General features: G+C 44.7%; 3 protein-coding genes across 10 annotated transcripts in view; all 3 read left to right on the top strand.

Moving 5' to 3' along the window:
- Window positions 1–10,412, top strand: part of hts (adducin 1-like protein hts) — a 32,607-nt gene extending 22,195 nt beyond the window's left edge. For 4 of the 8 annotated variants that reach the window (XM_064688101.1, XM_064688100.1, XM_064688102.1 and 1 more), the window contains one exon: window positions 6,097–7,915. In XM_064688101.1, coding sequence (XP_064544171.1) covers window positions 6,097–7,679 — 1,583 coding nt within the window. In that variant the 3' untranslated portion in view covers window positions 7,680–7,915. Of the gene's footprint in view, window positions 1–6,096; window positions 7,916–8,337; window positions 8,406–9,021 lie in introns of those variants that run through there. The other 4 variants (XM_064688107.1, XM_064688105.1, XM_064688106.1 and 1 more) reach the window with 2 other exon arrangements.
- Window positions 339–5,487, top strand: LOC135432365 (uncharacterized). Its single transcript, XM_064688035.1, has 2 exons — window positions 339–359; window positions 440–5,487. The coding sequence occupies exons 1-2, from the start codon at window positions 339–341 to the stop codon at window positions 5,279–5,281; spliced, it is 4,863 nt and encodes a 1,620-aa protein (XP_064544105.1). The 3' UTR covers window positions 5,282–5,487.
- A 1,336-nt stretch (window positions 10,413–11,748) lies between the features above and the next one.
- Window positions 11,749–13,398, top strand: LOC135432286 (facilitated trehalose transporter Tret1-2 homolog). The gene has a single exon (XM_064687892.1). The coding sequence runs from the start codon at window positions 11,798–11,800 to the stop codon at window positions 13,268–13,270; it is 1,473 nt and encodes a 490-aa protein (XP_064543962.1). The 5' UTR covers window positions 11,749–11,797; the 3' UTR covers window positions 13,271–13,398.
- Window positions 13,399–14,871: the final 1,473 nt, after the last annotated feature.

Genomic DNA, 14,871 nt, shown 5'->3' with positions numbered 1-14,871 from the left:
TTGTTAATAACTAGCCAAATCACCTATGTTTGTATGCACCTACCTAACCTAGTCAGTAGAAAACACGAAACAAACCATTTGGAGTGCATTTCCTCAATCTCATTTATATAATAGTTCTCACAATGATATTGCTCGGTTTTTGGGCTTAAACCTCATAGAGATACATACATATATTTTTATTTAGGCATTGATTACCGATGTAGGTATGGAATATTCGATGTACGTATATATATATTATATACTCATAGGTATTTAACGTATCGGCGAGTAGCAAGTCATAGTGCCGCAATCTTGAGGTGCGAATTTTGTTGATTCCGAACGCCCAAGTTGCAGGCTTTATGCTTGAGGTGCGCTCGAGAGTAAGTCTTGCTAGTCAAATCATTTATTAGGCAAGCGTACTGATGTTCCTTTGTTATTTTCCCTCCATTAAATCAACCGCAAAGAAACGCTAATTCAAGAAACTGGTACTGACACGGTCCAGACGTCGAGCGACGAAAGGAAGATCGACTTAGTCTACGATGAGCTGGACAAGGAGAACCAGAATCATCAGGGTCACGTTCAGAACGAGAGTGTTCCTGCCTCGACTAGCAAGTGTCGTCGCGATTTGCTCTCTGCTTTTACTAATCCCAACTCTACTCCAAACTCTTGTCCCAGTCCCTGTCTGCATGCCCAAAATGTTGCTGACTTGACACAGAAGCCCGAGTCCCTCGCGCCGTCAAAAGTCCTTCCGGGAGAGTTTTATTCCTACGCGTATGGGGCTGGTCCTTTGGGTCGCTGCTGTCAGCCCCAGATTTGTTCTGTCCTGTTGCACGCCCTGCACTCGGAACACCTGCAAAACATGGCCTACTATCGGGGTAGCGGTAATCGCTCGAGCGCTACCTCCAGCACGGGCACCAACAACACCAACGAATCATCTACGCCTCGCCGACCGCTGCAGCTGGCCAATGGGCTGCCGCCTCCTTATCGCACGCTCTCTCACTTTGGCTTCAATTCGCCGCGACAGCCGCCGCGCACCGAACATCGCCATTTGCCGGGCGGTGCGGAGTGCATCCGCTATCGGCCCATGCAGCGGGTCATTAGCTACGAGGAGATCTTCGCCACACCGCGCTACGAGCAGCTGTGCCAGTTCTGCTTTGAGCAGTTGCTGCGCCTCAAGCCGGAGCTGCAGCGCCGCAGTGCTGCGAGCAGCAGCGGGGAGGAGCCAGAGGATCTGATTAGCGGCTCTGGCAGCTACCCAGCCACGCCCCGAAAGCTGGCTACTCTGACCGAGCTGCATGACGAGGAGGAGTTCGAGGAGCAGCTGTTCACAAGCGTGCGCTGCCATGTCAGCACTCAAACGAGCTCCATTCTAATGAGCAGCAACTTTCTGGCACAGATCGAACGTCTGAACTTCTCGGAGGAGTCCACCAATGTTAATTATGTGCCTGGCATCCGAACGTTTAGCAGCGATATTACGACCAGTCCGCCGGCCAGTGCAACGAGTGCGCCACCTTCTGCAGATATGCGACGCGGCTTTATTCCAACTGATCGTGAAAAGACCAGAACAGACCTTACGGAGGTGTGGAATTTTGGCAACTGGCAGGAGCAAGGAGCACAGCAGGACGAGAGCGGCCAAGCCCAGCAACCGCTCACTGAGCACCGCATTACTCTCGAGATTACCCAGCAATTTGGTGCCAATTGCGAGCAGAATGAGGGCCAGGATACGGATCAGAAGGAGCTTGACCAGCAGCAGGCTGAGCGACAATTGATGACGCGTGACGAGCGCCAGCGCCGCAAGTTGGAGTTCCAGGAGCTGTGGCAGGATCACGTACAGTACTTTGGTGCCAAGGAAGAGATGGAACACGAAGTCCCAGCAACTCTGGAGCGTACGGTGACAATGTCGCTGGAGGCAGGGGAGGCTCAGACTTTAATGGCATACGGTTGGCTGAGGCAACCAATTCATGGCGAGGAATTGCAGGAGAAAGTCGAGGCAGATGTAGTGTACATTGACCAGGAGTCATCTTCTGGCGACAGACAGTCGTCCCAATCCTGCAGTGGCGATGTGCAACACCAGGCAGCCGCCGAGATACCGAAAATATTGCACGAGTTCGAGCAAAGTCTCTGCGTAGCGGGTCAGAATCTAGAAAAACTGGTGGCCACTACCAAAAAGCTGCAAGTGGTTGGTGTGCGAGATGAATCCGGCTCAGACGAGTCTATGGAGAGCGGTTCGCTTTTTCGGGCCATCAGCTTGGAGAATATCGCCGATGCCGACGATACAGCTTCAGTTTCCGAGCCGCAACGCTTTCAACCGCCAAACTTTAGCACAGATGAGGAATTTCCCGAGCAAGGAGATGAGCCTCAAGCCGAAATCGATCACGAGGAAAAGCGAGATGTTGAGAAACCGGTGACACCCTTGCCCAGTTTAAACCATAAAGACCATGTTGAGTGCGGACATATTGATGAAAAGGATGTGGATGAGAATGAGGAATACACCACAGACATGGGGGAATCGGATTGTCGAGCTGAAGTTTCGTCGTCTGCGGAGCAGCCAACTCGAGCTGAGCTGGCGACTCCGAACAGGGAATGCACCTCCACTGACAACGACATGTTCTCGCCATTGGAGCGCGAGATACTTGAGCGGATCCAGGCGAACAAGCTGAAGGAACGGGAGTCCATATTCGGCAGGATTGATGAGAGTATACGCAACAAGCTAACGCCCTGCAAGCTGCAGCGTATGGTCACCGGTGCAGAGGAAACCTTTCAAACATGCACACACATCTACAGAAGCCCACCCACAGCATCGCCCACTCTCGATACACCCCATCTTTTCCAGTTCAGCAGCGAGCCGCGTCCATCCTCCTTCTCCATGCACAATATTAACGCACCTGCCAGCTCCTCCGCGCATGTTCATCTGATTACGGCAACGACGCCACGCTTGTCACGCTCCTGGGACAGTTACCAGGATAGCAGTAGGTCATCTTCGCCGACTGCGCGACCCTCGCTGGAGCGCACCATATCCTCGACAACGTTTGTGTTCCGCAGCAGTCCCCGCAAGAAGCGCAACTTTATTCAGGAGAATATACGCAATGCCGGCAAACCCCGAGCAATCTCCAAGTCCTCCACAAACTCAACAGCAAGGTTAAGGTTAAGGCGTGGTCTGGCCAAGACCAGCGATGCCCTGTCCGTGTGCACGTTCCAGGCCGAGCAACGTAGCAGTAGCGCTCGCCTGTGGGTCTCCCTGCCCACGACTCCACGTGGCATCAGCGGACAGAAGCGCCGATCAGTTAGTCCAAATCAGCTGCTTTATCCACTGATTCACTCGCCCTCCACGCCATACGCCAAGCGGCGCAAACCAATCGGAACTCAGACACCCAAACTGCATCGCAGCCTGCGGCCCATCTTGCATAAGAGCATATCGAGTAGTACATACTGTACAGATTCGGCTGGATCGCAGCAGGGCGATGCCTTGATGCAGAACCTTTCCAGCACCACGTTTGAGTTGGCAAACACGGAGGAGGACCAACCGAACGAAGCGCTTTCAAAGCAGATTGCATCGACACCCGAAAACAAAAACAATGCAACCGGCAGCTCCTTGTATTACAGCGCCGACGATAATACGGTTGTCGAGGTGCAGGAAATCTGCCTCGACAGTCAGAGAAATACTGGCGAAAGGTCCGCGGAGCAAGAGATAGGAGATGAAAGTGATGAGGCACTACAGCCTCGACTATCCGCCGGTGAGACAACAGAAAACACAAGTCAAGCTGCAACTGCCGATAGCCAGGAGGAATCGCAAACGCAGGTGAGTGAAGTAAGCGAAGCCGCCGCGGCGGAAGGATACACCGGAAATACGGATGAGTTTACAGAACCTTCGCAGACGACGACAGACAGCAGGCCGGAGGACACTATGGATCTTTCCTCCGGAAACGTTGAGACGGGCACCAATGACACGGACAACGAAAGCGAAAGCGAAAACGAGCCCTCGGCAGCAGCTTTTGAAGACCCGGTTGCGAATAGAAATTCCAATAGATTCGACAGTGTGGAGGTTACTTCCACAAGCAGCTTGCCGGATGGAGGAGAAAGTCTGAATGAAGACGACTCTGCTGATATGGAAGAACAGATGACTGATGAGAACTCTGCAAAAACTGGATCTCAAGAATTTGATGATCAGCAAGAATCGGTTAATGAAGAAGTGAAGAATCTCAATAGTCAAGCAGTTCCCAATGCGGATGATACAGCTGAGCCAGAACGATCCTTGGAGAAAGAGGCTCGTGCAAATGAGTCAAATATCAAACCTGCTGGCAATGCCACGGATAACGGGGAGAAATGGACGGACTGTGCTGAGGAGGAGGAAGGAGGAGATGGCAATGCGAACGGACGTTTAAATGTCATCTCATCTGGCTTTTCGCTTAGCTCAAACCGCGCCAACTTTAATCTAAGTCCGCCAAAGGATATTCAACGTAGCTTTACGTGCTACGACTCCGACAGTTCAACTGACGGAGAATGTCTGCTAAAAACGCATCACGATTTACAGCTATCTGTACAGGATGACGCCGAGGATGATAACAAACCCAACACCTCGGCAGCAGCTAGCAAGAAGAAGCGCAAGTCTGGCGGCAAAGACAATGCACCCAAAAAGACGGACGAGGACGAAATTGTTGTATTAGATACGCAATGTACGCTAACAGATGGAACACTCCATGTCACCGACGAGTCCTTGGGCGACATACAAGCGCCACGCGGCGAAGTGGGTGATGTGAATAAAGCAAAGCTTTATCAGCCGTTTGCCGAAAACGTCAGCTGGAATTTATTTGAGGTAGAAGATGACGAGGAAGAGGTGGAAGAGGATGAGGACGAGGACGAGGACGAGGCCGAAGGAAATGAACTGCAGCCAGATACGTTTGAGCCAATTGCTGAAATAGGTCCCATGACAGCAGACAATATGAGTCCACAGAATGTTGAAGAGTTCTCGATTGAGGTCGAGCTGCCAGTGGGCGGCTTTAATGAATATGGGCAGCTGGAACTGGAACTCGACACGCGTTTGCTCTTTGGTGGCAGCTCGGGCTATGCGGCAAGTGATCCACACCAAATCGAATGGCCCCTAAATGGGGTTTATGACTTTGGCCCCTTTGTTGTGGAACTGAGCGATGAGCAGCCAGCAGAACTTGTGCCTGGAAGCGACTCGTCGCAATCTCTAGAAATATCACAAAATGAAAAAAACCAAGCTGTGGCCCTCGAACAAGAAATCAGAACCGACTTGGCTCAGCCTGAGCCCAAAGCAGATCAGCCCCATTCGCAAGAGTAAAAATATTAGTTTCAAAAAGTCTGGCTTGAATTTGAGTTTTCCATTAAAAAGCCTTTTCGACTCTTTGCCACATCTGTGCCAAGTCAGCAGGCATTTTAAAAGTCCCTACCTACTTTTTAAAAATATACGTTTTTCTTGATTTTACTTTATTATTGTACTTACACTTGGCATGCGCTTGAACTGCACCCATATCTTTTTTTCACACTTAATAACATATACAAAAATAATAATAACAATGGTGGATTGTATGATTTTTATTTAAAAGAACAATAAAAGTGAATAAATAATTAATCGATGTGTAATTAAAAGAGAAAGATATTATATTCTAGTTGATAGAACATGTCAATATTACATATTAATATTGCTGTTAATGTTACCGTTGCTGTCAACGTTAATGTTAGTATTATGGATAATGTTAACGTTTAAGCTCCCACAAATGTTCCTCTTTGTCGTGCCCTGTCTATGTTAGTTTTACAGATAATGTTAACGTTTAAACTCCCACTATTTGATTCTTCGAATGTTACCTTTTTCGTAAAAAATTTAAAGATTTTATATCCTAGTTGATTGAACATGTGAAGATTACAGAATAATGTTGCTGTTAATGTTACCGTTGCTGTCACTGTTAATGTTAGCTTTACAGATAATGTTAACGTTTAAGCTCCCACTATCTGATTCTTCGAATGTTCCCCTTTGTCGTGCCCTGTCTACGTGTATACACACCCCGCACACACACACACACACACTCACACTCACACACACACTCATTGCGAACTGCGCCGCCCGCACTCTCTCCCTCTGTTTACTCTTTCTCCCAGCAATGTGCTCATATTTGGCACACAAATACTCTTTTCTCTATGCGCCCGTGCAGCGCTACTTGGACGCATGTGTTGCACGGCTTCAGTGCGTCCAGGCTAATGTAATATACAAAATCGATGCCTCATATAGGCACAACTATCCGCTGCTGAGCAGCAGCCACAACGGCACCTTGAACAACACCCAGACAGGGGTCGGCGGGGAGGAGAGCTTCGCTGTGAATCTGGCTGCCAGCAGCACACCTGTGCAGGCCAGCAGCAGGCAATGGGCAGGTGACAGCAGCTATACTAGCATAATGAATCCGACAGCTGCACCGTTTCGCACCTTCTCGCACTACGGCTTCAACTGTCCCCTGGCGAATGCGCCCAGCATCCCGCTGCATCCGGCCAACCAGAGCATCTGGCAGACGGTGTCCGAGCAGCGCGAGCGAGTCGTCTCCTTTATAGACCTGGCCAATCTGAGCTTTGCCAAGCGCCGGATGCTTAATGTGCTCAACGCGAGCGGCAGGCGTCCGGCCGCAGCGTTAGCCGAGACATCGTCGCCCTCATACGTTTCCGAGATGCAGATACAACTGGAGCGGACGCCGTCGCGCAAGCAGCGCAATAACAGTGCGGCAACCAGCAGCAGTTGCCAGCAGAGCGCCGACGACTCGCTGGACGAGCTGACCGCGCAGTTCAGCTCCATGCTGAGCATACACGAACCGCACATGATTGCCCAGCCGGAGCCGGACCGCGACGATGACAGCATGTATCCCAGCACTTATACGCTGCGCAGCTTTCTGCCGGACAATCATGCGCTGCCCAAGGATGACGGCATAGCGACCGACAAGCCGGAGGCTGAGCAGGCCATGTACCAGAACGGCGACGACAGCGGATTAGGCGGACTAACCGGCAACAGCAATAACATAAATAGCAGCGGGGCTGGGAGACGCGAGCGCCATTGCACCACCAGCAATGACTCCTCCACCCAGGAGGCGGAGGCGTACAGTCAGGGCAAGCATATTAGGCTGACACTGAGCAGCTCACCGGAGGCGGAATCTCAGCTGAAAAGCTCCTCGATCGAGATTCTGATCAATGTCTCGTTGCGCAACACGGAGTGCGTGCAGTCCGTGCAGGCACACGAGCAGGAGTTCCGCTCCAAGCTGGAGAAGGTCATCGACGACGAGATTCACTATATATCGCAGCAGCTGGCGATGCAGCAGCGCACCGTACATCTCTTGCAGTCATCGGAGCAGCCCTCCCGTGCCCCGCTTGCCTCGCCCACCGCCTCCACGTCGCTGTTGCAGCGCTGCAACTCGGCGCCGGCGCTTTGCCACACCTACAGCTATGTGGCGCTGGCCGGTTCCGATACGCCCCCGCCACTGGCGCCGCCAACGACGCCAACGTCCGCCTCGCACAGCTATCCCGAGCCGGAGGCACTGCAGCGTCTGCTCAGCACGCTGGAGCACGAGCTGCAGCATCTGCTGAATAGCATCATACGCGCTCACGAGCTGCATAATCGTGCCGTCATCTATGACTGTCGCACGCGCATCTCCCAGATGCGGGACGATATTAAGGGCGTGGTGAGGCGAGCCCGGGCCAAGTAGGCTCCATCTAGGCAGTCCATTCCTTTTAATCGATCCAACTATTACTCAACTTGGCACTTGAACATTTGTTTTTTGTTAATAATTTTAAAAGTTCATCATTGAATTGTCTTTTCTGTTATTTTTCTTTACCTACAAAATTTTGGCCATGTATTATAATTAAGCACAATATATTCTTAAGATACTTTGATTCTTCAAGCTATAATAAATGTCCTGCGCAAGCTTTATTCTCTATATTATATCTAAATTGCACTTCATGTAAGTTACAAAAAAAAAAGAAAAAACAACAACAGGTAACATTTTTTGCACTTTTCATTTGTTTGTTAATTGTTTTTAAGCTAATTATTGTATGCATGCTTGTGTTTGTTCAGCTAACATATTTGTACTAAAACCTCACAAAATACATATTCACATACACATACATATACATATACATATACACACATATATACTGACATCCTACATGTTTTCGGTTCTCTTTCGGAGAACTTAATTTTTGTACGCGTCCTTTAATGGTGAAGAGTATTACATATATTATACATATACTATATGATTTTGTGTGCGTCCATTGAGTTACATATATCCATCTGGTGGCTACGGCAGACCAAATAATTCATCCAATATTTCTAATTTCTTGATCTTCCTTCTCTGCACTCAACAGGTGAAAACGTACAAAATGGCGACCATTCGGAGGCGCATCTAAGCACCTTCTCACAGAGCAGTAAAGAGGTAAGTTGTCTACAGATGGATTTCCATCTCCATAACAAAAGTGCTTTAGTCGGCAGTGCTCGACTGGGAGACACCCTGTAAACACGCGAGTGTTTCCGTAAAAAACAATCTTTCTTTTACCCTTAGAAAGAATTATTGGTAATTCACTCTTGGATAAAATCGGTATTTGTAGTCCGATCTTAATAACATAGTCAGGCTTAACATATGGCATCCAAATTGGGTACATATAAAAATGGGTGGTTTAAAATTGTATAATCGCTTTGTGCAAATGTATGTAACAGGCAGAAAGAAGCGTCTCCGACCACATAGAGTATATATATTCTTGGTCAGCATCAATAGCCGAGTCCATCTAGCCAGAACCTATTAAAGTACGAGTTTGTTTCCGGTTATCGATAACTCGCCTTGATTAAAATCGATTTCGAAATCTCTTAAAATTTAATAGCTAGACTTACCGTATTTCACATATAGCTTCTGGTGAAGTATTTAGTACAGATCAGGTACTTTTACGCGGCTCTCTTCCGACTCTCTTAACTCTCTTAAATTAACAGCATATCTCGCTGCTCCGTTTTACTAACTTAAAGGCAAACGATATTCTCATTGCAAATTTCTATTACGGTTCCAGGATGTGTCCACGGACGGTTCACCCAAGAAAGACAAGAAGAAGAAGAAGGGCCTGCGCACACCATCGTTTTTGAAGAAGAAGAAGGAGAAAAAGAAGAGCGAGGCCTAAGCAACAAAAACCAATCACCAACGCGCAGGCGGGGACGACAGTGTAACCGAGAGAGAGCGAGAGAGGAGAGAAACGGAAGTGGGAAAACGATGATGAAAACGACGAAAACAAAGCAACAAATAAAATATTAATATTATGAGAGAGGCATTAAACAGCAACAAATGAGCAGCTAAACTTGAACAAGTTGAAGAGGAAGACGAAGAGCAAGAGGAAGAAGCTAAAGTGACGACAAGAGAATGAACGGCATTAAAACAGAATACAAAATAAGAAGCAAACATTATATATATATATATCTATATATATAAAATATATAGTCTAAACTCAAGTCTATACAATACACGATCCGCTACACACAACTCATAAGATTTAATTGACAATTGCCGCTGTTCAATACAAAATGCAAATCTAATAGTTCTCTAAGCGCTTAAATATACTACGTAAAAACATTACATAGTAGACAAAAACAAAAAACAACAACAACAAAAAGAATTCAAGATTTCATAGATTCAAATTTTAATACTTGGGCACACACACACAGACACACACACACACACGATAAAAACGATTTGAAGAGTTTGTTGTACTTTGTGCTAATTTATTTGATAAAACACACACACACACAGACACACAGACACAAACATATATACAAATATGTTAATTTACATATTTTATGCAATATTTTGTTTAAACGCAATAAAAAGCAACAAAAACATTTTGATATTCTTTGCATGCGAGTGTGTGTTGATAAGCAAATTATGTGTATTTCAAATGTTTTATAATTATTGATGTATTGTTAAATTATGTTTTTTTCTTTTTCTATAAATTCAGACAATTTCACACACAATCACACACACACATAATAATAAATAATAGAGATGTATTAGTTTTTTATACAAATAATTATATATTTTTATGTACGTAAATCTGTTTATACACACACACATATATATATATATATATATGTATGAATATATATCTATATTTGTATATGTACAACAAATAAATTATGAGGAAAGGATACAAATTTGCACCGTAAAGCAGAAACAAGTTGAATAATTCAAAAGAAACAAAAATATGGCAAGGATTCGAAATTTCAGATATGTTTCTTATTGTAAGTAAATGTGCTTAAATGTTTGTATTTGTATTTGTTCAAATAACGCTTGATAACAGCATGACAAGCAATCCAATAGGAATTAAACAAAAGAAAAGAAAATAAAAAGAAAACTCCCAACAAATTAAACTGCCATAGCATGTAAAGTTGTAAGGCACAATATTTATTAACTGAAATTCATTCAATTTATTAAACACTTTCTGCTTTTCACAGCATAACACACTCGAGAACAAGCATTGCCTGGGCCTTAGAAAGCAATTGAAACATTTGAATAAAACAGATAAATATTTAAAACACATTAATCAATTGATTATTTGCGCTACGACAGAAGCTTATTTCTAGCAACTTTTTTGTGTCCAATTCAAAAAAGTTTGTGCAATTCCATTCGACTTATCATAGAAATATGTATGTTAATATTCTCAGTGCAAATAACAAACATTTAATAAACACAATAAACAAAAAACCCAAATTGAAACCACGAAAAAAGCAGCCCGAAAACTGTTTATTAATATTCTGTAGACCTTAAGTAAATGCATATATATATTTAAATTCGTATTATATATAAAACACGACACACGATACAAAAAAAAAAAAACAAAAACGCAAAACATAATTAATAAACACTTGGAAATTGTACAAAATTGAGGAATCTAGACATTTTTTAAACCATTTCAAATTATTATTAACAGCGGCTGATAAGTCCACGTGTCCACAATCCTGCATTGGAAATCTGAAAACCTCGTCACGCCGAACTTTTAACACTCTACCAGACATCTAGCTTGAGAAATGGTTTCTATAGGAACTTTTTATTATATTTGAGATCTGAGATTTCCATGATACACTTTTTCCATCCTATATATACATACAATTTATATATATTATTAAAAATATGCTTAATTTGATCAAGAAATCTTGAAAAACTAAAACAACTTTCGACTGATCATGCTTAAGATTCCGACTGTCCGAATGTCCTGATCTCCGCATGTGGTTTATCAAAAGCTAACCAGTTTGTATAGAAGACAATATAGCTATATGAGACGCGTTACACGTTTCTAGGCAAAACTAATATACTTCTCTCTACAAGGGCAGACAAAGTATGAATTCCCTAGCTAAAAAATTCCAATACGCTTATCATAAGTGCACGAGACTGACTTCAGTGAGCGCCAGTTCCCGCTGCCCCCCTCGCCCGATGACCGACAGACGACCCTCGAGTTAAGTACTTAAGTGTGTGCCGCTCGACTAGGTCTCGACTAGATCTACTCCGAGCTATTTACAAATATCAACTCTCACAACACGAACGATCAGGCCAAATGAGACTCTTTTTATATGGTACGGGAACAATTCCGGGTCTTTAAATGTTCCTCCATATCCCATGCTATACTCCCACCTCAGTTCCAGATTCAGAAAGGTAAAGGAAAGGGAAAGGGCAATCAACGCTAGCTGCGACGCCGACGGCACACAGTTTTGCCATTATCCAATGCAGCGTTTCTTTTAAGCCAAGAAATGGTTGGCCAGTTTTATTTTAGCCATTGAAGTGAACAGAACAGAGACATGGCACAAGCAAAAGTACTGCCACAATATATAGCCGGCTTGTCCGCAGCGTTTGGAGCCTTTTGTATGGGCGCCAGTATGGGCTGGTCAGCACCCGTAGAGAAAATGTTGACGGAGGAGGAAGCTTACGGGTTTCCAATATCCAGCGACCAATTCGGCTGGCTCTCCTCTCTACTAACACTCGGTGCAACCGTCGTTTGCATACCCGCAGGATTCATTATCGACTGGATTGGCCGCAGACCGACAATGTTGGCCCTGATCCCGCCGTACATGGTGGGCTGGATTCTGATGATCTTTGCACAGAATGTGATGATGCTCTATTTTGGACGTTTCATTCTGGGCGTTTGCGGTGGTGCCTTCTGTGTGACTGCCTCCATGTACACCACGGAGATATCAACTATTGCCACACGTGGCACGATGGGCAGCTTTTTTCAACTCAACATTGTCTTGGGATTGCTATACGGGTATATTGTTGGCGGCTTCCTTCCGCTGTTGTACATCAATACACTCTGTGCCATATTACCTCTAATCTTTGCCGCGGTGCACTTCTTTATGCCGGAATCGCCAGTTTATTTGGTCATGAAAGGTCGACCTGAAGATGCAACCAAGTCTCTTCTCTGGCTGCGTGGCAAGGACTGCGATGTCAGCTACGAGCTCAGGGAAATTCTGGAGGAGACAACCAAGAACGTGGATGAGCCCAAGGTTAGCACTTTTACTGCTCTGCGACGTCCCATAACCCTCAAGGGAATTGGCATTGCGGTCATGCTGCAGATTCTGCAGCAGTGGACAGGTGTTAATGCCATTACGTTTTATTCCACGTCCATTTTCGAGGACGTTGGTGCAGGCCTCAGCGGCCGCATCTGTACTATTCTGATCGCAATTACTCAGCTGATTATGACTCTTGTGGCCACGTTGATAATCGACAAGGTTGGGCGACGGGTTCTGTTGCTGGTTTCCTCCTTCTTCATAGTCATTACCACCTGCCTAATGGGTGTGTATTTCCAAATGATGGGGCAAGACCCGCAGTCAGTGGCATCTATAGGATGGCTGCCTATTACCAGTATAATCGTGTTCATGATGGCCGGCTCCGTTGGTCTTGGGCCCGTGCCTTGGCTTATTATGGCCGAGCTCTTTACTGAGGACGTCAAAAGTGTCGCCGGCTCCATTGCGGGTACCGTAAACTGGTTCTCCGCCTTTTTGGTCACAAAACTCTTCCCCCTTATGAAGGATAATATTGGACCAGCGGCAACATTTTGGGTATATTCCGGCATCGCATTCGTCGGCTTCGTGTGGACGCTAATTTGCGTGCCGGAGACGAAAGGTAAAACGCTTCTCGAGATTCAACAGCTACTCGCCGGTGGCAAGAAATATAATTCAATGGAACATACAACATTTACAACCCTTTCCGGCCGCACTGAAAGTAAGGATCAACAATTTACTACTCATTCAGCAGAAGTTATTAATTGCCGTTAGAACGGAACAATCTTAAAATCAGATAAATAGTTTTTCGAATCTTGCAGTTTTTCATTTAAATCTGTTCAGCTCGATTTAAACTTAATCTAAGTCTGATTCCAAGTAGAGCGAGTTTTATACCATAGGCAGAAGGAGAAATCTCCGAACCTTTATGGGATACGGGGGGGGGGGGGGGGGGGGGGGTACGGTGTATGGGGTATATGTACATGTGTACATAATAAATTAATAAATTAACATATATTCGAACTCATTTAATCTAACATATATTCTAACTCAGCATGCTAATAGTTAAATACACAAAATTTTGGGAGGTGGACCTTCGTATAATCCATAAAGATACAGAATAAGTCATTGTTTCAATACTTTCCCGTGCCTCTCAACAAAATTGGTTAAAACCCCTCTTTTCGGTAAAGGCCTAAGCTCACTAGAATCCACAATCCTTTCTCCACCTATTGGTCGTCCTTTCACTCCTATTTTCAGGGGGGTTAGGTCTTCATTTAATGTTTATCTAAAAAAAATCTAAAATTTGGTGCTCATTGATGCTGCCATTAAATATTTTATACAATACCCTGAAGTCACATTCTAGTGTCTGAATGACTCCATAAATTATATATATTCTTGATCAGTATCAACAGCCGAGTCGATATTGTCCGTCTTTCCGTCTGTCTGTTTTGATGCGAAATAGTCTCTCAGTTTTATTGTCATGAAACTTTGCAGAAGTCCCTTTTTCTGTTGAACTCAGTACATATGTAGGAACCGGCTGGATAGGACTACTATATTATATAGCTGCCATAGGAACGATCGATCAAAAAGTAGGTCCTTGTATGAACAACTTTTTTGTCTTTCGAGATATTTTTACCAAACTCGGCATTTATTAGTTTCACTATGCTCCTTATATAAAGGCGAAATATTATTAACATCGGATCACTATATCATATAGCTGCCATAGGAGCGATCAGTCGATAAGTAGGTTCTTGTATGAAAAACTTTTTTGTTTATTTAGATATCTTGACCAAACTCGGCATTAATTTGTTTCACTATGCTCCTCTTATATTGACAAAATCCTATCAACATCGGACCACTATATTATATAGCTGCCATAGGAACGATCGGTCGAAAGCTAAGTTCTTATATGGAAAACTTTTTTGTTTTTCTAGATATCTTGACCAAATTTGGCATTTATAAGTTTCACTATGCTCCCTGCATTTATGCAAAATCTGGCTTACATCGGATCCCTATATCATATAGCTGCCATAGGAACGATAAGTAAAAAAGTAGGTTCTTGTTTGAAAAACTTTTTGTTTTTCAAGATACCTTAACCATACTCAGCATTAACTAATTTCCCTGTGCTTCATAAATACGGGTAAAGCATTATGAGGTTTATGAAAAGGTTGGGTCTGCAAGGGTATTACATCTTCGGCGTTCCGAAGGTAGATCTTCTTTTTCGTTCAGACCTTTAAACATCTTCTATTGCCTGGTCACACTTCATTCCTCACAATTCCTCTCCATAAGCCTTGTGATAGAATTTCGCAGCTCCATTATTTGACCTTCCCAGCATTAGTTCGTGATGATATCTTCTTGAGTTGACTTCCATAGTAATT

Source organism: Drosophila montana, unplaced genomic scaffold (genome assembly GCF_035044405.1).
Source record: "Drosophila montana isolate Dmon_TW-CO22-7 unplaced genomic scaffold, ASM3504440v1 contig_3200_1, whole genome shotgun sequence".
Classification (NCBI taxonomy): domain Eukaryota; kingdom Metazoa; phylum Arthropoda; class Insecta; order Diptera; family Drosophilidae; genus Drosophila; species Drosophila montana.
This window is presented reverse-complemented; position numbering and strand designations above follow the sequence as displayed.